Source organism: Spermophilus citellus (assembly GCF_964194105.1).
Source record: "Spermophilus citellus genome assembly, chromosome: 2".
Classification (NCBI taxonomy): domain Eukaryota; kingdom Metazoa; phylum Chordata; class Mammalia; order Rodentia; family Sciuridae; genus Spermophilus; species Spermophilus citellus.
Window position 1 is genome coordinate 58,110,694 of NC_138183.1, and position 25,024 is coordinate 58,135,717.

At 35.2% G+C, this 25,024-nt stretch overlaps 1 protein-coding gene across 1 annotated transcript in view; it reads left to right on the forward strand.

Moving 5' to 3' along the window:
• The window catches only part of MPDZ (multiple PDZ domain crumbs cell polarity complex component), a 151,868-nt gene that overhangs the window by 85,030 nt on the left and 41,814 nt on the right, over positions 1-25,024 (forward strand). The window contains exons 20-26 of the mRNA XM_081281986.1: positions 3,582-3,866; positions 4,098-4,221; positions 9,212-9,410; positions 12,900-12,941; positions 15,724-15,828; positions 19,246-19,338; positions 24,665-24,842. Of these exons, the coding sequence (XP_081138112.1) occupies positions 3,582-3,866; positions 4,098-4,221; positions 9,212-9,410; positions 12,900-12,941; positions 15,724-15,828; positions 19,246-19,338; positions 24,665-24,842 (1,026 nt within the window). The remainder of the gene's footprint in view (positions 1-3,581; positions 3,867-4,097; positions 4,222-9,211; positions 9,411-12,899; positions 12,942-15,723; positions 15,829-19,245; positions 19,339-24,664; positions 24,843-25,024) is intronic.

Below are 25,024 nucleotides of genomic sequence, written 5' to 3' on the forward strand. Positions count from 1 at the left end.
TCTAGAGTTGGAAAGATTAATAGATATTCACATATTCTTTTTTTGTGGAAGAAAATGGAAGACAGTCTAGCAATAAATAGCAGTATTTTAAGTGTGCATATAATTTGACCCACTACTCCAGTTCTGTAGTTTATAGGAAACACATTATCACACATGTGTATGAAGTTGCATAATATAAATAAATAACTGTAAAAGCTAATAGTTATTGGGTAATTTCTGTTGGGCCTGTACTTTGTGGTAATTAATGGTCTGTTCTAACAGAACAGATAATATGGGTTCTGTTGTTTTCCTTTATTAGTAGGCCAGGGAACCAGGGCTGTTTTAGTCAGTTTTTTCACTTCTGTGACCAAAAGACCTGATAACAACACTTAGAGAATGTTTATTTGGGGGCCTGTAGTTTTGGAGGTCTTAATCCATAGATGGCTGACTTCATTCTTTGGGACCTAAGTTGAGGCAGAACATTATGGTGGAAGAGTGTGGTAGATGAAAGCAGCTCAGGACATCACAGCAGGAAGGGGAGAGAGAGAGGGAAGGAGGGAGAGAGGGGGGAGGGAAAGAGAGAGAGGGAGGGAGAGAGAGGGAGGGGGGAGGGAGAGAGAGGGAGAGGGGGAGGGAGGGAGGGAGGGAGGGAGATCTTCACCAAGACAAAATATAAACTCCAAAGGCATATTCCTAAGGGCCTAATCCTCCAGCCACATTTTACCTACCTGCTGTTACTACCCAGTTAATCCCTGTCAGGGATTGAGGCACTGACTAGGGTAATGTTCTCATAATCCAATCATTTCACCTCTAGAGTTTCTTACATTGTTTCATACATACACTTTTGTCAGACACCTAATATTTCAACCTCAAAAAGGGTATAGAGTGTTTAACTTTCCAAACTCAGTTAACCAGATGTGGAGCTAGAATTTGAATTCAGGTAGCCTGGCTCCAAAGTGTACTCTCCAGTACCTTTCATATTTAGGGATAATTGAGAGCCATAAAACACTGGAGTTGACTTTTTCTTTTTTTGAAGTGACATGGACATTTCTTACATTGAGATGTGAATATACTGGGGATAAAAAAGGAACAAGTTAAAAATGCCACTTAATGTATGGTTCTGTTTAAGTTTTAAAAATGTATGTATTTATCAACTTGAATGTGTGTGTATCTGTGTACGCATATGTATGTATTATTCAGATGGATAAAAATATGATCAAACAACTAGGTGATGCCAGCCATTTTTACTGGAGAAGGTAATAGAGTACCGGGTATGAAGGAAGACTTTTGTGTTCATACACAGTGTACATCTGTAAGGCTTGAATCTTTTTTTTTTTTTTTTTTTTTTTTTACCTGCAAATGCCATAATTTTAGTCTCTTTTAATGCTGAGTAATATTCCATTATGTATATGTACCATAGTTTCTTTATCCATTCATCTATTGTGGGCATCTAGGTTGCTTCTATAGTTTAGCAATTGTGAATCTCCTAACAGTTTTCTTTATTATTATTATTATTTTATTTGTTTTAATTAGTTATACATGACAGTAGAATGCATTTATGTACTTTGATATATCATACATAGAAGGGATATAATTTCATATTGGTTATGTAGTCACATATATACATACAGGAATAATGTCTGTTTCATTCTATTATCTTTTCTATCCCCCTATCCCCTCTTCTCCCCTCCCATCGCTTCCCTCTACCTAATCTAAGGTAGCACCATTTTTCCCTAGTGCCCCTTACCTTATTGTGAATTAGCATCTGCATATTAGACAAAATATTCAGTGTTTGGTTTTGTGGGATTGGCTTATTTCTCTTAACATGATATTTTTCAATTCCAACCATTTACTGGCGAATGCCATAATTTCACTCTTCTTTAAAGCTGAGCAATATTCCATTGAGTGTATTTACCACATTTTCTTTATCCATTAATTTATTGAGGGACACCTTGGTTCCATAGTCTAGCTATTATGAATTGAGCTGCTATAAACATTGATGAAGCTGCGTCACTATAGTATGCTGATTTTAAGTCCAAGGAGTGGGATAACTGGGTCAAATAGTGACTCCATTCCCAGTTTTCTGAGGAATCTCCGTACTGCTTTCCATAGTGGTTGTACCAGTTTGCAGTCCTACCAGCAGTGTAGGAGCATACCTTTTCCCCAACATCCTCGCCAACATTTATTGTTGCCTGTATTCTTGATGATTGCCATTCTGACTGGAGCGAGATGAAATCTTAGAGTAGCTTTGATTCACATTTCTCTAATTACTAGAGATGTTGAACACTTTTTCATATATTTGTTGATCAATTTATTTCTTCTGTGAACTTATTTATTATAATTGCTATTTTGATTCATCATATACAATTGTAGCACAACTTTTCATTTCTCTGGTTGTACATGATAGAGCATCACACCATATGTGCAGTTATATATGTACCTAGGGTAATGATGTCCATCTCATTCCACCATCTTTCCTGCCCCCATAAAGCTTGAATCTTACATGGTTATGTGCTCATTTTATGCTGCTTTTGTACTTTAAAAATATCAATCAAAGAATTGAAGGAAAAACTGATGTGTTTATTCAGCAGCAATTCAGGAAGTAATTGCTTGCCCAAAGCATATAAGTGATACAACATATCTGCTGTAAGTAGATTACATGTATTTATACAGATCTATAGAATTTGAATTTCAGAGAATTGTAGAAATTGCCTAATATATAGCCGAGAGAGATTCTGTGCTAATAACAGAGCCTAGATTAAAACCTACATTTTATGACCACTCAGATTAATATTCCTCCTATTAAATATTGAAGAATATTTATATAAATTTTCCCTATAATAATCCGAGTTGCAAGCCTTTCTTTTCTTCTCCATAAATACCTATAAATTCAAGTCAAAATAATTTTCTCTTGGAGGTTCATGAATCCAAATCAATTAATGTTATTGTTTGCATGCATTCATTTCAATAAGTAGATCTTCACTGGAAATGAACTACACTTTAAATGAGATTAGATTCTAAGCTATTTGCTTCTCTATGTGAAGTCAGAATAATATTATTTATGGATAGAACATAATATTCTACCTAAATGATCCTATGTATGGTATATTGTACAAGGGTAATTCAGAATAGGAGATGTATGATTTGCAGTAAATTTATTCAAAAGTATTTATGAAAATAAAGGCAGAAAATTATGCTAAGTGAAATATTTGTTAATGCATATCTCTGTCTATCTATCTATCTATCTATCTGTCTATCTATCTATCTATCTGTCTGTCTATTTTGTGTGTGTGTGTGATACTGGACATTAAACTCACTGGCAAGCTATTACTAAGCTATATCCCCAGCCCTTTTATTTTGAGTTAGGGTCTTGCTAAATTGCCCATGCTGGCCTTGAACTTGCTATCCTCCTGTCTCAGCCTATTCAGCCCCCCAATAGCTAGTTAATACAGGTATGTATCATTGCACCAGCATTGTTAACACTCTTTATGTAATGAATACTTGTGATTTATTTTTCAGTAAATAGTTGCTCATTAAGAAGCAGTGTTATAAATTGATTTAATTCTGGTCATGAGTTTTAATATTTTTTCTTTCATATTCAGGATATAACTGAAAATTCTTCTGATCCAGTAATTGATCTGCATATGTCTTTGGAAGAACTATATGCCCAGAATCTCCTCCAAAGACAGGATGAGAATTCATCTTCAGTAGACTTGAGCTTGAGGCCTCCTTCTGGCTTTAACACAAGTGATTATACACCTGCAAATTCTACTGAACAACAATATGAATGTGAAAACACAATAGCTTGGACTGAATCTCATTTACCAAGTGAAGTTGTATCAAGAACAGAACTTACTTCTGCTGTGCTGTCTGATTCAACTGGAAAGGTAATATTTTAAAGGTTGTGGTATGTGCATCATAGTGAGGTAGGGGATAGTGGAGAGTTAGAGTTCTGGCTAATCCGTCATTTGGAATGAGGCTCCTCTGACACATGCCCTGAGGCAACCTCTGATCTTGTTTTTCTTGCTGAAAAACATGGAACTAAAGATGTGTAGTGTTGAAATCATGCTCCAAAGTCTAGTTTTCCTTTCCATGTGACTTGCATTATTTTTTTTCAGGGCTCTGAGTACTTAATTGAACAGAGTTCCCTGGCCTCCAATGTGGAGTGTATCATGCTACAAAATTCATCCAAAGAATCTTTTGAAAGGACTATTACTATAGCGAAAGGCAATTCTAGTCTCGGTAAGTTCCGCATTTACCCATACATCCCTACTCTTCCAACCCTTTTGACAAAGGGAAATATTGAACATGGTAGGTTTCAACATTTTTTGTTGTTATTGTTGCTGTAAATAAGAAAATATATGTTAGAAAATGTCTTATAATTTTATGTGTTTTCTTTTTATGTACTCATTATTTTTCCTTAAATGGTTAACAGGTTTGTTTATTTCATACTAGCTTAAATCTCTCATTTACTTAATTAATTCAGAGTATTCAAAAGCTTCATTTACATTCAAGTAAAAAATATATGAATTGTTTGTGTATGAAACAGCAAATCAGAAAAGGAATTCTTAGAAAATGAAAAGTCAGCAATTTGGAATTCTAAATTCTTTGGAAAAGGAAATTATTAGTCTCTTTGAGTGTTACCAGTTACACATAAGTCATTTTGTATTTAATTTCTTTCATTCACTGAAATAAAGACTAAAGACAGGCAGGTGTACCACTACCAAAATATAAATGCAAATTATTCAATAATACCTTCCAGGTGGCAGGATTTTTAAGTCCTCTGTTACCCATAAATTGTTTCGGCTAGTTAATGATCACATGCCCTCTGAATTGAGTAAAGAAGACTTCCTGTGGAAATAAATCCCAATTACAGTAGCTAAAATTGAGTCTGTACAGAACACATTTGTTCTCTTACTGAGTGAAGCAGTCATGTGACTTAGCCCTGTTCCTGTTGATTCATCTTGATAAACAGAATGATAGATTAGTTGCCCTGAATGTCCAAATGCCCAAGACTCCAGTTATTTCATTAAAAACCCTGTTTCTTTTATAAAGTACCAGCACTCCTTACATTAGTATCTTATGGCAGGGTCTTGTTTCCTGGTTAAATTTGAGAATTAGCAGAGGAATCTGTAAGTACTTTTTTGGTGAGGGAAATTCCAATCTCTATCTCCTTGATTTTGTTCTGTTTGGTGATGGCTGAGTACTACTAACAGCAAGTAAATAAAGAATTGTAGCACAGACGTTTCTGCTTTGTTGTGCTCCAGGCATATACATATACGTGTGTATGTGTGTGTGTGGGGGGGTGTAGGTGGGTGTGTGTTTGTGTGTGGGTGTGTGTTTGTGTGTGTGTGTGTGTGTATATGCATATGTACATGTATGTATGTACACATACATATAGAGAGAGGTAGAGGAAACATTACTAAAACCTGTTTGCTTAGGGTTAAGAATGTGAGATGGCTGGTAAAGTAAACGGAAGCTGAAGGAATGATAGGTGGACAGCATATGTGGAGGGCACAGGACTTCTGTTGTAACTGTCTACTGCAGTGGGAGAAAATAACAGTCGTGTGAGGTGATTGATTTCTGTTTTAAAATTCCAACATAGTTGGTGAATTAGATTGGAAACATTTAGAGGCTCTTATAAAGAGCCAGAGTTTGAGTACATCTGATTTTACTGTCTTGATTATTTGAAATTAATCACCTATTTTTAGTTTATTCAATGTTGAATTTTGTTAAAATCTTTTCTTCCTCTATTGAGAAGATTATATGAATTTTCTTGCTTATTCTGTTGATGCATAAAGGTCCATTTATTTTTTTGCAACAAAATATGAATATAACATAAAAATTGATCATTTTAACCATTTTCTGTATTCATGATGTGGCTTTAAGGACATTCACATTGTTGTATAATTACCACTGTCCGTCTTGAGACTGTTTCATCCTCCATAAGTGAAACTCTGTATCAGTTAAATAGTAACTCCCCTTTTCTTCCTCCTCAAGTCCCTGTCAACTACCATTCTATTTTCTGACTCTATGAATTTGACTATCTTAGGTACTTCACATAAGGGGAATTTGTGATGTTGTGACTGGCTTACTTCACTTACCATAATGTCTTCAAGGTTCATGTTCATGTAGCATATGTCAGAATGTCTTTCCTTTTTAAGACTAAATTATATTCCATTGTAGGTGTACGTGTTTATCCATTCAACTGTTGAAGGATGCTTGGGTTGTTTCCACCTTGGTTTCTAAGTTTGCTATAAAATATAGTAGGTTAATTTTGCTCTGGGAAAAAATAGTGAAAGGTAGAAGGATCTTTTCTTTTTTTACTGTGTGCAAATCCATTTAAACCTCAACAGCTCCATTTTGAAATTGAAGTGTAAAAGAGCCCTTTTATTTGTTCTGTGATTGTGAAACACTTGATTATGTGTAAAATCAGAGATTTATTAGTTCACCACCCAAATTGTACTATCAAAGCAGAAGTAACTTTTAGTTGTACTTTTTTGCTTCATTTCCATTATATGATTTAATTTATATACTCACAATATTTATAGAGCTTTAGCCTTGGCTGGTTGACTTCTTGGTATACCCTTAGTGGTTTGGTTTTTTTAGTTTTTGGGGTCAAGGTTGGGTACCGGTGATTGGACTCGGCTGCACTTGACTGCCGAGCCACATCCTCAACCCTGTTTCTTATTTTTTATATAGAGATAGGGTCTCACTGAGTTTCTTAATGCCTCATTTTTGCTGAGGCTGGCTTTGAACTCGTGATCCTCCAGCTTCAGCTTCCTGGGCTGCTGGGATTACAGGGTGCGCCTCCGCACTCGGCTCTTCTACATATAAGAGTTCAAATTCACCACGTGCCAGGGTGAGATGATTTCTCTTTTATGTCCTTTAACAGGAAATGTTTAATGTTCAGATTTCTACATCACTTAGATAACAATTTAAAGGAATCATGAAAAAAGCCTATTTTAAATATCTGTGTAGTATATTAAAATAATGAAATTAAAACATTCAGTTAAGCTTTAAAGTGGGAAGGGGTTGCCTTTACAATGTGAAGTGTCAAAAAATATGATAAATAATCTTTTAGAAAATCTGAACAGAGCTGACTTTGTGCTAGTAGAAGAGTGTGCTATAAGGGGATTTGTCAGTGAGCCCATTTTTTCAGATTCAGTCTCCCTTTGATAGCTATATGAGGTTTGCAATTTTAGTTTTATGGATAATTTTTTTCCCTACTGATGACCAGAAGAAATTATTAGTAAGTAATGGGGCTGGGATATAACAAGGCCCTGGGTTTAATCCCCAGCACCCACCCCCACCCCCCGCAAAAAAAAAAAAAAAAGAAAAAAGAGCACAGAAAACCCTCTTAATTACACTTGGGCTAGGGAAGTGGCTCAGTTGGTAGAGTACTCGCCTTGCATGCACAGGCCCAGCACTGCAAAAAAAAAAAAAAAAAAAAAAAAAAAGCCTTACAGGTTTCTAGAAAAACTTTAATAAATTCATTTGTTTTGGTTTCATAAATAACTTGGGTTATACTTTCACTTTGTTAACTTTTGGGTGGGCATTCTATATACAGATATACACACATACACATGCATATAGTGACCTTTAAAATTATCTGATCTTTATAATTTTTGATAGGTCTGTAGTTCATTAGCTAGTTATGTTGTATTAGGGCTTAAGAGGCAAAAGCAAAGTTTTTTAGGGAGACAGGGAAGAAAAGGAAGATGATATATTCCCTTCACTGATTAGATGTGGAATCATGGATTAACCCAGGAATTCCCTAAAATTACTCATACCCTTCAGAGGTAGAATCAGGACCCAGAACTGACTTAGTTCTCACAAAACTTATAATGTACTCAGTATAGTACTTGGGTTACCCAAGAGCACGTTGTGATTGCTATTTGTTTCATTTTGAAGATCAATCAAGATTTGTATTTAGACTTTAGAAAGCAGTGTTCTTTGCTTTGGGATAGAGGTGCACTTAAACATATCCTATGAGTTTTCTTTTTGTTTTTAGTTTTACATCTGTACTTTTGAGTACTTTGTGCCAGATACTTTGAGACATTCTCCACGAGTTTCTAATTTAACACTTTAAAGAAGAAGATGGTACATGCCTGTAATCCCAGTGACCAGAGAAGCCAAGGGAGGAGAATTGCAAGCTTGAGGTCAGCCTCAGGTGTTGGTGATGCATTAAATATAGGGGATGAAAGAGGTGGCAATAAAGAATAAATCAGATATTCTGTTTTGAATAATGTAGAGTTGTGTGGCAGTACAATTAATCAAAAAAGGGAAGACAGATGGGGAAATAAGAGTAGGAAAAAAATTGGATGTTCAATTTCATACTCACTAAGGTTGCATTTCTTGTGAGACATCCAGGGACATGTCAACAAGACAATTGAATATCCAAATTGGGAATTCATAGGAATTCAGAGAGAAAATGGGAATAGGTTAGATTTAAGTTCATTTTAGTCAGCAGAACGCTGTGCATATAGACACTGTGATAGGCACTGGGGATTAAGTTTAGAATAAAAGCTTTAGGAATTCTGTGCTGTGCTTTTTTGTCTTAAGCAACCTATGTAGTATTTGGCAAATAATAACCATATAGTAAATAGATTGTGAACAAACACATAACCTAAAAATAATGTAGTAGCAGTTTCTTAATTTATAAAGTTAATTTTCCATTTGAAGTCCTATATTTATTCTCTTACATGTATAAGAAATGAACTAACTGCTCTTGTAAAATTGATTTGATACTATTAAGGCATTCTGTTTGAAAAAGCTTTCTATTTAAGGGGGCAAGACATCAGATGACCACCTTAAATACATTCATCCCTCCCATTAATTTCATAATGTAAAAAGATTGCATCTCTAATGTATTACACATTGAGTATTTTTATCTACATACAATTTCACAAACATTTTAATGTGCACTTAAAATTTTTTGCTTAGAAAAACATTTCTTTTGTTTTTTTAAATATTTTTTAAAATTGTCACTGGACCTTTATTTATTAATTTATTTATATGTGGTGCCGAGGGCCGAACCCAGTGCCCATGCTAGGCAAGCGCTCAGCCGCTGAGCCCCAGCCCTTTCTCTTGTTTTTATTGACTAAAAATGTTACTCCTATTTTTATCTATAAATCCATAATGATTATTATATTAAAACACAATCATTATATTAGAACACATTTGAAAATTATGTATTTAAATCCATATATGCACTTCTCAATTTCCATAGGGATGACAGTAAGTGCTAATAAAGATGGCCTGGGGATGATTGTACGAAGCATTATTCACGGAGGTGCCATTAGTCGAGATGGCCGGATTGCCGTTGGGGACTGCATTTTATCCATTAATGAAGAATCTACCATCAGTTTAACCAATGCCCAGGCACGAGCCATGTTGAGAAGACATTCTCTCATTGGGCCTGACATAAAGTAAGTATCAATTGGACACCAGTTTGGCTTGGGAAAGTTTTAGGAATTCCAATGTATTAGAATATTTTTTTCAGTATATATTTCACTTAAATATGTGAAAATTATCACATACTTAACAAAATCATTTCAGAATTTGACTATCTCTGAATAGTTCTTGTTTATACATATAGTCTCTTTAAGACTACAACTGTTGAAATTTGGAAAACAACATTACTTTGTGTTTTGTTTTTTTTTTTCTAAAGAGAGAGTGGAGAGAGAGATAGAGAGAGAGAGATTTTTTTTAATATTTATTTTTTTTAGTTTTCGGCGGACACAACATCTTTGTTTGTATGTGGTGCTGAGGATCGAACCCGGGCCGCACGCATGCCAGGCGAGCGCGCTACCGCTTGAGCCACATCCCCAGCCCTACTTTGTGTTTTTAATTTTAGTTTTCCAGTGATTTTTGTAATAACCCTAGATGTGAGAAGAAGTAATCTCCCAAAGAGAGGGGATGTACACTTTTAGATTCTTAGAAAGAAGTGTGAATTGGCCTCAGTATAAAGAATTACATACTGCCTAATTATCTCTATGAACCCTAGAATAAAACCAATTCTTTAATAGCCAAGCATGAGAAAGATCATGCAGGACAGTGCCCATCTGACGCATAATTTACCCTTTTATGAACTACTGCATGATCAAAAGGGATTCAACAATATGTTTGGTATGGTCTGATTATATGTCGTGGGTTATTTTTTCTGGAAGTGCTTAAAATTTCCCATAAACCCATAATGTTCTAATAGCACATTGTATATGTGGTTTAGTTTCTGAATCGCTAAATGTTCCATGAATCATCATAAAAATCAGTTCATGACTTTATTGTCACACCTCATCAATGTTCTTCTAATATCAATTATTGAATATTTGTGTTTAATATATAAAGGATAAAATCATAAAATCAAAGATCAGGGAAGGATGGTATGCCTTAATGTAAGATAATGATTACTGATATGGGAGACTTTATTTATTAATAATATTTTGCTGATAGCATTCTTTATTATTGCAAAGTGTAAACTGATGTAACTTTGGTAGGAAAGGTTATATTTACAATATGTTTTCCATTCAGCCAGCAATAAAAAGCAGAAAAGTATATACCATTTGCAGTGGTTTCTGCTGTCTTATAAAAAGAAAATACTATTTTTGAATATTCACTAATGGGATTTCATATTTTTGCATGATTATTTTATTTTACAGTTGCACAGATCATGAGAACATGTTACTGTTTCTTAATTATCTTACAATGATAAGAGTAAAAGTGAACATTGTTTAAAAATGTCAGCCCCTCTGTTGTATGAAAATAGAAACTAAGTGCATTCCCTACCTCTTGTGGCCAGTGTTTCTTCCTTTTGCTTAAAAGAAGGGAAGAGAGGGGGAATAGGAATAGGAAGGATAGAAAAATGAATCAGACATAACTTTCCTATGTTCATATATGAATACAGAACCTGTGAAATTTCACATCATGTACAACCACAGAAATGGGATCCTAATTAGAATAAGTTATACTCCATGTAGGTATGTCAACATAATACTCTACTTTCATGTATATCTAAAAAGAACAAATAAAAAAGATAAATGATATAGATGCATATGGAGACTATCACAGGGATTTTGGTCTACATAGATTGAATGTAGTATAAATACAAATGACCTGTTACTGAGTACTTGATTTATTGCGCTGTTTCCTATGTGTTTCCTTTGCATATGGTCTGTGTATGGGCACAGGTTCCCTGCCCACTTTTTGCCCTCTCAGCACCAGAATCAGTATCTGCTGCTAGCCTTACCCCTTTGTTCTAATGTACTACAGAAATTAAAAAGTGGCCCCCCCAAATATGAATATTGATGAATCAGTTTAACCTAAATCATGCATCTACCCAGTTCTGGAGAAGTTTTTGATATACCTTTTGAAGCTCAAAAATCACCCCTTCCCTCCCTTATTGTTTTGGTTTTTGTTTTCTTTTTTCCTTCCCTCCCCTTCCCTCCCCTCCCCTCCCCTCCCCTCCCCTCCCCTCCCTTCCCTTCCCTTTCCGTGCATATTTCCCTCTCCCCCACCCACTGATCCAGCAGAATTACCTATTGATAGAGACAGCTACTTCATTATTACCTCGAAGGATATCTAGAGAGCTAGTTTTCTAATTAATTGCATTCAGATCTCAGCAGTCAAAATGTACTATGAAGTTCTATATTGAAGGAAGGAAAGAAAGAAGGAAGGAAGGGAGGGAGGGAGGAAGGAAAATACTATCGCCTTCCCTCCTCTGGGAGTCATTCTCTCACGTGCACACTTATACATACATACATTACACATTGATACATACACATACATATGCAGAAGCACAAAACATTGATTTCTTCTCAAGTGTCCCACTAATGCTGTGATTCAGGTGGTATAGCTTGATTTATTGAGTAAATGATAAAAGGAATATAAAGTCATCCTTGCATGATCTTTTTTCAGGAAAAAAATGTTAGATGATGAAACAAAATAGCCATTTAGATTGATCAAGGCTAAGCAGCATGGTCCCTGCATTTTGCATAAAGTGTTTTTGGCCCCATCCCTTTCTATCTCTTGCCTTTCAAGAAGTAAAAAGTTTACAATTACCTTGAATCTTGTGTGAATAATCCTCCCAAAAGGAAAGTCTAGTGGTTTCATTATTGTGCATGGAAGCATAGCACTGCCTCTGGCCAATCAAGCTTTGTACTCAGTGCCCGGATTTATGCTCCATGCACATCACTTTCTCTTTATTTCTTTTTATAAATTTAGCTTAATCTGGGCTGGTGGTAGGGAGGTTTATTATAACAAAAAGCCTGATTCAGTTACATAACTGATTGGTTATAGGGAAAGCATTCTCATGCAGACAACGTACTGGATTTTTTTTTTTTTTTTTTTGCCATTTACCATAGATAGCTAGGAACTTTGTGTGTGTGCATTCATGCATGCCTGGATAGATAATTTGAGTTTCAAGAGTTCAAGAACAGCCAGTTTAAGTTCCAGGTTTCATTATTTTCTATGAAAAACCAGATGTGAAGTCTCACCAGAATGCATTCTATTTCACTTCTCACTCCACCTTGCCAGGAGCTCTTATATTTCTGTAATAATAGCCAGGGTTTTGTGCTTAGCAGCAGCTGCTTGTAACATCTGCCAGATAATTACCAAGCTGAATCAGAATTCACCTGCCTTAACCTAAAGTGTGGGATGAATTCCTGATCAAGGAATAAAAGATTGATTGCAGTTACATTTTTCCATGCTTGTTAATAATCACTGCTATAGACACTAGTAAAGAGCAGATGCTTTTCTGGGGGAGGTGTAGATGAGAGGGAGGTGGAAAGGGAAAAGGAAAAAAAACAACCAGGAGCACCCATTTTTAACTACATATGTATGCATCTCACATTCAGCACAAGACATTGACATTTGTTAACACCATTGTAAAAAGATGCCACGGCGTATGCTTCACATTCTAGATTTTCTGCAGCACCTGCTGACGATCGAGCCCCCTTTTATGTGTGAGTATTGGTGATTCAAAAGCTCATTATGGCCGTGTGTTACAACTTGTCTGTGAAAAACATTTCGTGCTTTTGTAACTGTCCCAATGTAGTGATAGATCCAGATATAGATTCACTGTATACATTTTGGGTTTTTTCTTTCATGTATATAAGAACATAAATTCCAACAGAGCTATGAAATTGTTACATTTCACAGTGCAATGATGACTGGGAACTCATTTGAAAATCATTTTTTCCAACTACTAAGCTTTCAACCTCCTTTGTAAGAGAATAATCCTGTCTGCACGTGCAGTGTGGCACAGTCTCTGGATTAATAGCTATATCATATTTCAGCATCACTAATGGTATTCTTTTTTCTTCTACTCCATGTGTAATCAAAGGTTAGTTTACATTGAAGGATTTTAATATAACTCTCAGATAATCTGTTTTCAGTGTTCATGCAGTTTGTAATTCGGTTTCAGTGTTCTTTGTTGGTGATGTGACGTTTTTGTGTGGTCGCGTAACCAGGCATGTGTTGGGATTGCTCTGTGTACTGTTGCATTGTGGGATGCTTATTCTCCTGGCTTCACTGTTTATATTGGGCTAAATATTTGTGAAAACTGCTGCCTTTGCTCTTTCTCACTGCTACTCAAACTATAAAACTCCCCCTGCTCCCTCCCCTTTGTTAAAAAAAAAAGCTTTAAACAAATATAGAGAAAAACTCACTTCAACATTGAGTTATAAACATCTTTACCTTCTCAAACCAGTTAAAAATCTGAATGCTTTGAGCTTATTATTACTATTGGTTTTGCATGCTGCATTTGCCCCCTCACCTTTTCCTGGCTTTAACTTCTTAAGATTTTAGGCTTTATTTATATTAGTTTTCCCAAATCTTCAGAAGTTATACAGTTTTTTTGAAATAGCCTTTTCGTATTTTAGGTTTTGTGTTTATCTTTATTGGGCTTTGTATAAAATGCAGTCTCCTGATGCAGTGTATCACACATTTTTGACTCATTAGTGTTGAAGGGATAATGGCAACTTTACTATTCAATATTTTTTGTAGTACCTTAGAGAAGGTGTTTTTATAGATGAATAAATCAAGTATGGCCATAATTTGAATGAAGCTTACTCACTCTACCTAGTGCTTTCAGATTTAGTTTTTGATCCTTAAGGTAAAAGAAGAAATTACTAAGAAATTCCTAAAAGTCCATGTGTTCTGCTGGAGTTGTGGATGTGATAAGCAGAGTGTGTGTCCTGCTGGAGCACTGTCTTACATCTGTATAGTACTTCTTAGCTTATACTGCCCTCTTTAAAAATGACACTTTTGTGGTTGAGGGTATGTATGGTTAAGCTATGGTGATTTACCTCTCAACATGCTCCTAATGACAGACAGAACCCAAACCCAAGTGACCCCACACTTTGGAGAAGTGAAAGAGTGAATGTTTTCTGTGGAATCATCAATATAGCTGATATTATGCATCCTTCTCACTGCAGAAATTATGCTAATTTTGAAATTTTTATTTTATTATAAAATAAATGCAGTCTATGTGGCCTTGCTCTCTGGTGCTGAGATTTTTCTGAACGTATTCTCCTAATGGATAAATTATGCATGGATTTCTGTTTGGGGCATGTTTTATACATATTTCTTTAGTTGCACAAGATATCATACTAACTTCAGGTTCAGTATTTCTCTGACCTTACTTTTTATTATTGTGAGGATATTGAACAGACTACTCAAAAATCATATCAACTTTGAAAATAGGCTTGTAGGAAAGCATTACACTTAAACTTTCAAATACCAGTTTCTAAATAGAATGACTATGCTCAGAATCTAGCACAGTACCTTCTACATTACATTATTAAGTCAGTACTTGGTGAATTAACAAATAGTCTTTCTCATGTAAACAGTAGACTTTCCTTTGAAATAAAAGTGAACTAATGAGAAATTACTATAAATTAGATCTTTCCTTAAGTGGTTCAGCAACTTCATACTTCCGAATTGAAAATTCATCACATAACAGAGCTAACATAATTATTGGTAATGCTTGTTAAGTGTCCATAATGAATTATTATGAAAAAAAATATAAACTGAATTGAAATATTTAGTGTTTTAATAGCATACACCTAATTTGTTTCTGCTAGGGAACCCAAATATCTTTGGACACAAATGAATGGTAGTATAGACAGTTACTCTTATTTTATTTTGTGATGCTGGGGATTGAACCCAGGGATTTGTGCACTAGGCAAGTGCTTTTCCACTGAGGTACATCCCCATCCCTCTAAGGATTTATGCATCTTCCTAATTTAAAAAAAATTGCTGTTAGCTTTCTCATTTGGAAATGTAAATAATGCCACTTTCCTTCTCATATGATTATTAGTAAACATATAGTTTATTATGGCATTTAAAATTTTAATTTTAGTTATTTTGCCTATGGAATACTTTTGGCCTTTTGACGTTGAATGATTTGCTAAGTGTGCTAAGTAAAGCAGGAGTGAGGGGACAATATAATTTTTTCCTGCACTTTAAAAGCTTTTCCTAAAGGGTAAAACTTTGCTTCTCTTTGTTTTTATGGACTTTGTTTTTTTTTTGGGGGGGGGCATACTGGGGATTGAACAACTGAGCCACATCCCCAGCTCTATTTTTTGTATTTTATTTAGAGGCAGGGTCTCACTGAGTTGTTTAGTGCCTCACTTTTGCTGAGACTGGCTTTGAACTCGCTATCCTCCTGCCTCAGCATTCTAAGCTGCTGGGATAACAGGCATGCACCACTGCACCCAGCTCATGGACTTTGTTTTGTTTCAGAATTACTTATGTGCCTGCAGAACATTTGGAGGAGTTCAGAATAAGTTTGGGACAACAATCTGGAGGAATAATGGCACTGGATATTTTTTCTTCATACGCTGGCAGGTAAATGAAGCATTAAATCTACTGCAGTGAATGAACTATACAGCAAACTATAAAGAAGAATTTTGAATCCTGAGTCAGAGATTAGGAACAAAGTAAAAGTTTGAGTTCTTTTCCTTCTTTCAAGATTTTTAAACATTTTCTCCACTTTTCCCTCAACTGCTTTAAGTAATTATCGTATAGTGTGGAAAATTTGGGAAATATATGAATATTCAAATCAAGACATTAAAATAATCTTCAATTCTGCCACCTAGTGTAGCACTTTAAAGTTTTGGTAATTCACACCAGGTTTTTGGTAATTCAGGTTTTGGTAATTCACACCAGGTTTTAATATTATTTCATTACTTCCTTAAAACACAATTTTTATGGTTTGTATATGTTTTTTATCCATAATATTATCAAACATCTTCAGAATTTTATTTATTCCTTCATTAAAATATATAGATAGATGTAGATTTAGAAACATTTTTGATAGATACATTTTTACTCTGGAGAATGTTGAGCCTAATGTGAGGTATATATGCATGTTATAGCTTGACACAGAATGTTTAGCTTTTTTATAGACTCTTGATGTTCTGTATATTAAGAAATGGTAAGTGTTATTCCTTTAGGAAAGACAGCAACCTGGCTTTAATGCTGCTGCTAAGTTCAGAGCAAGGGGAAAAAAATCATATCAAATTTCTTTCCCCTGAAGAATGTGCCTTTTCTTCAATCTCAGTTATGGACTTTAAAAAAAATTACACAGGTAACTAACTGAATGCCAAATTCCTCTTTAAGCATGCTGTACAACAGAAAGAGCCTCAAAAGCATTCTGGGGTCTTCTCAGAAGAGTTCTGTGATGCCTGAGAGGATGTCAGAACATCCCAGAACAGTCTGGTGTCCATCAACACTGCAGGAATCATGATATAGTATAATCACTTCCTCTGCAAGTTACATAGGACCACAGTGTACCAAAAGTTTTAGGGAAGGGAAAGGCATGTTGTGTGTTTAATAAGAGGAAGGAATGTTGTAGTCCTTGGTGTCTTGTGAATTTTATGGAAAAGGAGCATGCACTCCACCCTATATAAATCTCCGCTACACTGTACTGTCGTATTTTTATCTCTGGGTTAGTGGCATGAATTGATTATAGTTTCCTAGTGCATCCAGCCAAAATGGGAATGGCCATAATTGAGATGCCCTTCTTTAGTGTTTCCAGTGGCATAATTAAAGAATATACCAGGTAACATCTTAGTACTGTTAAGTTCTAGACCTTCAAAATATCAAAAGGTATTAGAAAGTAAGAGCTATTTTTAGTATTATGTTTCCCTCAACATAGAAAGAAAAACCTTGATGGTCTATCCTGTGACCAGCTGCTTGCTGCTTACTATTGATGTCAGATTGCTTAAAATAAAACAAAATTACCTTCATTTTATAGGGGAGGAATCTGCAGTAGAGAGAGATTAAATAACTTACACAAACTGCACAGCTAATAAGTGTCAGAGTCAAGCTTGGAATATAAGCATTGAGACTCTGTTTTTAACCATTTATTCCAAAAAAAAAAAAAAAGAATCATAGTTGTCCATAAAAAAATGTGCCACATAAAAACAAAAGGCAGCATTGCCTTTTGTTTTCCACAAAGCTCAGGTTTATTGGAAAGATGGCCTCAGTTGAGATCATACTGCTGCATTTCTATGTGACTTTGTCCCAGTTACTTCACCTGGCGCTCGTGTGGGTATAAAGAGAGTTAGTGTGGATAATTGATAGAAATTTCTTTGGTTCTCAACAGTGTAACATAGGGTAGAAAAAAATCTAATTCATTTTTGGCCGAGTGAGCCCAGAAAGAAGAAAATTAGTGCATTTTGCTCTAAGGAACCCTTAACGCTTGAGTTGCTGAAGCCACACTCTTAACATGGATAAAGAATAATCAACACATTCAGAGGAGCATATCTGGATTAGTGAAAGGATTCAAGATTGCAGAAACATTTGAAGAGACTGAGTTTTGTGTTTCAGAGCCTTCAGGATTAGTCTTCTCATAGCTGAAAAGTCAGGACCATGGTGTAGTATGGCTAAGAGTGTTTTTGAGTAGTTCCCCCTGCTGAGACTTCAGGTCTAAGAATCTGTCCACCACCTCATGACTGTCACTGCATATTTTAGGGGCTCTTCCCAAGTTCTCACTCTATTTGTCTTCAAAACCTACCTATAACATCATATTCTCTCCAGTTCTAATTCCAGAGGGTTAGGCCTCTTTTTCACCTCTCTGCCTTGTATCTTCTGTGTTTCTCAGTCAGCTCCTTGACACAAGTTCGGAATTCCCTTCTTGGAATTTTTGCCAGCTCTTCTGCCCTAATGTCAGGTTTGGACTCTAGGAAGCCTAGCCATACTCAGAACCTTATTCTTCAGTATAGTAGAGGGGAATTAAAACACGCAACCAATGAGTAGGACCAATAGCAGGTAGATTTCCTTCAAGCACTTATGGAGGTTGGATTCAATGACTTCTGATTATATAATTTGGAAACTTCAGTATTCCTATATTGGAGAATGGCTATAGTTTAAACATACCTTTTTTTCTTTTAGATTTTTCAGTTTCTATAGAAAAAATCAATTTAAAATGTTTTTTAAATCAGAATTGTTGTAGCCTTCTGTGCTTTAAAGGGAAGATGTGGATATGTTCTTTAGAAATCCAATTTTTACTAATAGCTTAAGAACCTGCCATAATCAATTTAACATTTTTGATTGCCTATACATTGTCATTTGTTGATACAAAGTGTACCTTTGGGAAAACAAATAGTTCTTGATATAATTATTGTGTAGTTTTATTTATATACAGACATTTTGTTATATGCTTGGCATTTGTCAAAATCAATTGCTACAAAAATTGAAAAATGATCTGGCATAGGCATGTTATACAACTTTCTACTCAGATATTCTATGTCAGGGACCCCTGGATGGGCAGATACTGGACCAGAAGCATTTTCCATCTTTCCTCACAAGATGTTTCAGTGTGGTCCATTTTTAGGAAGAAATACTAAACTATTGGGATTCTTGATAAATTCTTTCAGGATGGGGAGCAAGATTGCACATGCTTATAACCAACTTGGTGCCTCTTGCTTTTTTGCACATGATAGAAATTTAGGAGTGTTTGTGGAATAGTTGTATAAAATTCCACTATTTATTTCCTTCTTTATCAGCCAAGAAACAAACTAAACAAGGTTCTTAGGATTCAGCTATTATCTCCAGAATAAGTTATAGTAGATTGATCATAGTGTAAGATTCTAATTTGTGGTGGTTAGTTTTCTTTTCCCACTGCTGTAAAAATATTATATAGTTATTGGCCAGATATGGTGAAAATGTAGAGCAGTTCTGCATTTTTAGCTTAACCAAAAATTAAGTATATATGAGACAAGATTAAATGGAGAATTCTCTGTGTAATTCTTTAACTAGAGATATTCCAGAACTACCAGAACGAGAAGAAGGTGAGGGAGAGGAGAGTGAACTTCAGAATGCAGCATATAGCAATTGGAATCAGCCCAGGCGGTAAGAATTTTTTTCTTTTGCCCATTTGGTGTGTTTAAAGAAGGAAGTGTGGTTTCAAGTACCAGATTATATCTTGTCATTTGTGACCTTGGACAAGTTGTTTAATATTCTTATCCCTCTATTTCTTCATGTGCACAGTGGAGAAAATATGAATGCCATACAGAGTTAAAAATCCAAGAATCTGGCATGTAGTAGAGACAAAACAAAAGTAGAAAAAGAAATAATGTGTAGGTAATTGGAATGGATATTTTCTGTATAACATGAAATGTTCAATTAAATTTACCTGGCATTTGTAGAAACTAGGTATTCAGGTATATATTAAAAATGTGTATGTGTATGTGTGTGTGTGTGTGTGTGTGAGAGAGAGAGAGAGAGAGAGAGAGAGAGGGAGGGAGGGAGGGAGAGAGAGGGGGAGGGAGAGGGGAAGAGAGGGGAAGAGAGGGGAAGCAGAGGGGGAAGAGAAGAGAATACCTTGTTATTACAGGCTACTTATCCTAAGCAATACTCTGTCTTGCAACAGATTCATATATAATAGAAAACATGGTTTTCTTAAATATGCTCAGATATGTTAATGTGTTTTAATCATTAAGGTACATTAAAGTGTTCATGCTGAGTGTAATCAACTTCAATTTAATAGGAATGTATTGAGTCCTGACATGGAAACAGACCTAAAGCTGATGATTTTGTAAATAGCAGAGAAGTAAATATCAGGTATAAATCTTATCTCTAAGGAAGTTATATACTTGGCTGGGCAAGATATAGAGACACGTGAAAAAAAAGCAGTATAAGATATTTTGCATTAAGTGTGAATATAAGTAATCATTGGATAGTGTCTCCAAACAAATCTATTGGTAACTATCCTGATGGTTACTTGCCTTTAGTAAACATTGTTATTTGTTACACAGAATAAATAAAATTCTCCAGAGATGGAATACAGTTTGATGATTTTCCCAGTTGAAAAACGAACTTGAGCCTCTAACCATCATATTTAATTATTTTAAAATACAGAAATCATCATTTTCTGTTTCTTTCAGAGAAGCAGTAAATATTTATTGAATGAGCTTTTATTGAATTTCTTCAAAAATATTCAATTTGCTTAAAAAAATCAAGGTTTCTGCATAGCACTACCCACATTAAGAATTAGTTTTAGATCTATGTCAGAAAATAAAAGGTATCCTATTTATTTTAGACAGAGGCAGAAGTAAATTAAATATAATTATTTTGTAGCAGATGGTCATATGGTTAACTTAAATTTTGTCAGAGGAGTAATCAAGGGGAAAAAGGAAGATATGTTGGTCAGTTTTTTAACAGCATTATGAGAGGGAAAATAATTCTTAAAAAGCATATGCTAAACGTGAAAGTAAGTAAAAGCTACATTGGAATTCTGGCTTTGATGTTTTCTAAGACAGGTGTCTTTATCTGTGCTAGGTCTTAGCTGCTTCATCTCTAAAATGGGGTATAGGCAGAACTTTTTGAATTTGGGGGAAGAGCCAGTGAGTTAATACACCTAAAAGCCTTAGCATAATGCTTTGCACAGTGAGTTCCTCATGGTTTGTCTTGTCTGTAGTGATGTGATATAGAATACTGATAACTAAGCAAAGAGAAGATACCAAACACAGGAATCATTATCATTATGTAGCTCCTTACATAGACAAAAGGAAGTTTTCATAAACCCTTCTAAACAGTATACCTTTTGTTCACAACTGTATATAGAAGCACTAAGGTACTTTTGGGGAAAAGTTTATAGAATATAAGGAGAAAGCTTACCAGAATAATAAGAACCTTTAGTCAGCGAGGACATGCTTCATTTCATCCATTCATGAAATCTGCAAGAATTTACTTCCTGTGGAAATAGAGAATAGTATTATTGAATTATAGATTTTAACATTGTAAAATAGGCTGTATTACTGTTTGTTTTACATGTGGTTTTCATTTGTAGAATTAATACTTTATGTATCATTTTCCACCTTTCTTAATTTTTCTTTCAACCTAGTATTTTGGAGATCTATCATATTTAATACTTAATATCTTATTCATTCAATTTGGAATGGATATTTTATTATATTTAATGGATAATTATTATTCTGTTGCATTCCAATGCGAATATACCAGTTTACCCATTCTCAGGTTAATATTTGATATTTGCTATTACAGTAATTCTGTGTAGTAAATATATCTATTTGTACTTTTGTAGGAAACTTTATCTAGCTGTTTATCCAGAAAAGGAATTACTGTCCCATAAATTAATATATTTTTTAATTTATTAAATCAGTTGTTAAATTGTTTTTCAAGGTGGCCATACCAAGTTTTCGTTCTGTTTTAAATATATGAGTTCCTTTTTTTCTATATCCTTGTTATCATGTCACAGAGTGTTGTTTCAGTCTGGTGGATAGAACATGACACCTAGACTTGATAGACATATAGGTATAACAGCATCAGTGTGGTGGGGTGCACCTCTACTCGCATCACATGAACTGAATTTTGTATTTTCTTACATTAGTGCAATAATCATCATCGACAGCATTCTAGTAATAAAGCATGTGATGGTTGCTTACACCATGCCAAACCTTTTCTTTTGCACTTATATGCTTTAAGTAATTGGTTGCATAACTCTCTGATTATTTGTTCCATTTCATAGTTATGTAAGGTGATCAATGTTATGTGTTATTAAAGAGCAGAAGAGCAGACTTGATTTTAGAAACTCATCTTATACCCTAAGCAGTCTGGCCTGTGAGCTGTGTTTTACTTTTACCTAAGTTTCGTTCTTTATAAATCTATGTATAAATTTCCAGAAAGACTGCCTTTTTTACTGTAGAAGTAAAAATGGACCTGTTCTACAGTGTTTCTTCTACAGGTCTTCTTTGTCTTTCCCAGGGATATTTACCGTTGCTGTGTTCAGTGACTAATGAATTATCACTGTGGTCATTTTGGCAGCTCTGTCTTTCATTGTCTTCTGCATTATATTAAGAATTTACAGCCTTTAGATCTAAGCAGTATATTTATATCTTTGCTATCTGTACCAAAACCCACTGAAACATACAGAACTATTACCTAAAAGTTACTTCATCTCTCTGTGATTCTCCCCTTGTTTGTTAAGTGGGACTAGTCAAGACTATCTACTTTGTGGGGATGGTTTGAGAATTAAATGAAATGAATGAGAGAAAAATAATGGATAGGATTTTAACTAGTTTATCCACAAACATTTTGCATGATCAAGTATCATGGTAAGAGTCTTTCAAACTAAACAGGTAAAATTTCTGGGATTATAGATTTTAGTTAAGAAAATGTACTGACCAAAGGATAATTGTATATCTGTGTCTGTGTTTATCTGATTCATTGCCCACTCTACCTGTTTGGAGTGCTTTTAATCCCCAGACTTTTCTTTCTGGAACCTCCTCCATTTTGTAGGAGTTCTTACTTCCACCATTCCTCTGAGGGAGCATCTCAAATGTCAATGCTCTGGGCATATTTGGCCATGCTGTCTTCTCCTGCCTAATGTCTAACACTGCCTTCTTTGGTGAGGCATAGAAGAGACTGCAGGTTGCCATCACTTCCTTAAGCTCTCTGTTCAGTGTGTTGTCTTCCAGCACCCTCAGCTGCTGCCTCATCTCACTGCAAATCACCGTATTTTTGTATCCCTGCCTTTTCACTTTAAATCCATTCATAACTCTTACAACTATTTACAATTATTCCATATGAGTCATGCATTTATTTTGTAGGTAGGGGAAGCTCTTTCAAGGCAGAGGAAGTAGCAAGTGCCAAGGCCCCAAGGCAGGAGCATGCCTATGAATTTAAGGAACAATAAGGAGATAATACAATAGCGGAGTGAGAAGAGCATAGTGCAGTTTAGGGAGGTTAAAGAGATAGTGGAAGGATCAGATCATGTAGGATTTTGTCAGCCACTGTTATTCATGCTCTGACTATTAATGACCAGGTCTGCCTTGGCAGGAAAGACTTCTACACAGGCAAGTTTCTAACATAGCATGTGCAGGAGTGTTCTTTCTCTGGATTTGGCTGCTAAGCTTAGAAGCTGCCATCTGTTCAGTGGTAGCAGAATTTCCTGATTACTTAATGTCTGTAATATTAAACCTCCAGCAAAATGGTACTTTTATATTGGTCTGTGCCCCAGCCTGGTGTGTGAGAGCAATATTTACTTATAACAAATCAGCTTCATAAATACAATAGTATTTACATCAGACTCTACAAAACACATAATTGTGAAAGTACGTAAAATCTATTTTATTTTACTATTAATATGCCATTGGTTTTAAAATATTTATCCATTATTATTTTTAACCATTTTTAAGTGGTTTGCACTCACATCACTATATGACCATCACCGCCCTCCATCAGTAGAGCTTTTTTTCATCTTGTAAAACCGAAACTGTGCCCATTAAGCAGTAACTCCCATTCTTTCCTCCTCTACCCCCTGGCAACCACCATTCTCTTTTCTGTTTTTGAACTTGACTGTTCCAGCTATATCATGAGTACAGTCATATTGCATTTGTCCTTTATTTCACTGAGCTGACTTATTTTACTTAGCATAGTGTCCTCAAACATCATCCTTGTTGAAACATGTTTCAGAATTTTCTTCCTTTTTAAGACTGATATTCCACTGCATTATATACCATTTTGTTTATCTGTTGCACTCATTTTGATGGATACTTGTGTTGCTTCCACCTTTGTCTATTGTGTACAATGCTTCTGTGGCATAGGTGGACAAAATGTCTATTTGAGACCCTACTTTGAGTTCTTTTAGACATATCCCAGAAGTAGAATTGCTGAATCATGGAGATTATATTTTTAATTATTTAAAGAAGCTATATTCTGCTTTCCACAGCAGCTGCCCCATTTCACATTTCCTCCAGCAAGGCACATGGTCCCATTTTTCTCTTTAGTACTTCTAATTTTTGTTTTTTTGATAATTGCCATCCTAATGGGTATGAAATAGTATCTTACTGTGTATTGATTTGTATCTCTGCTAATTAGTGATGTTAAGCATCTTTTCATGTTTTTATGGGCCACTTACATATCTTCTTTAGATATTCATCCATTCAAGTCCTTTATCTAGGTTATGTTCTGGATTTTAATCCTTTACCAGATGTGATTATCAAACTATTTTCCTCCTGTGTGTTGTTGTCTTCTTTTGCTTTGGACAGTGCCCTTAGATTCACAAGGTTTTCATTTTGATGAAATACGTTTGTCTCTTTTCCTTGTATTGTCTGTGTCTTTGGTGTCTTAAACAAGAAGGCATTGCCAAATTCAGCACCAAGAAGCTTTTTCTCCAAGTTTTCTTCTGAGAGTTTGAATTTTAATTTTTTTGTAGGGTTGAACTTTGGAGAGAACCAAGCAAATCCTTGGGTATCAGCATTGTTGGTGGACGGGGAATGGGAAGTCGGCTCAGCAATGGTGAAGTGATGAGGGGCATCTTCATCAAGCATGTTCTTGAAGATAGTCCAGCTGGCAAAAATGGAACCTTGAAATCTGGAGACAGAATAGTGGAGGTACCCTCCAGTGAGCTTTCTGTACTAAAGTTCATCCCTCTTCTCCCTCTGTGCCGATGGGTTGTCATCTTTACATGGTTATTCAACCCGGTGTTAGAGCATGAGAGCATGATGTTTACGACTGAAGCATTTCTTTTTTTTTTTTTTTTAACATATAATTTTATTTTATATCTATGATGAAA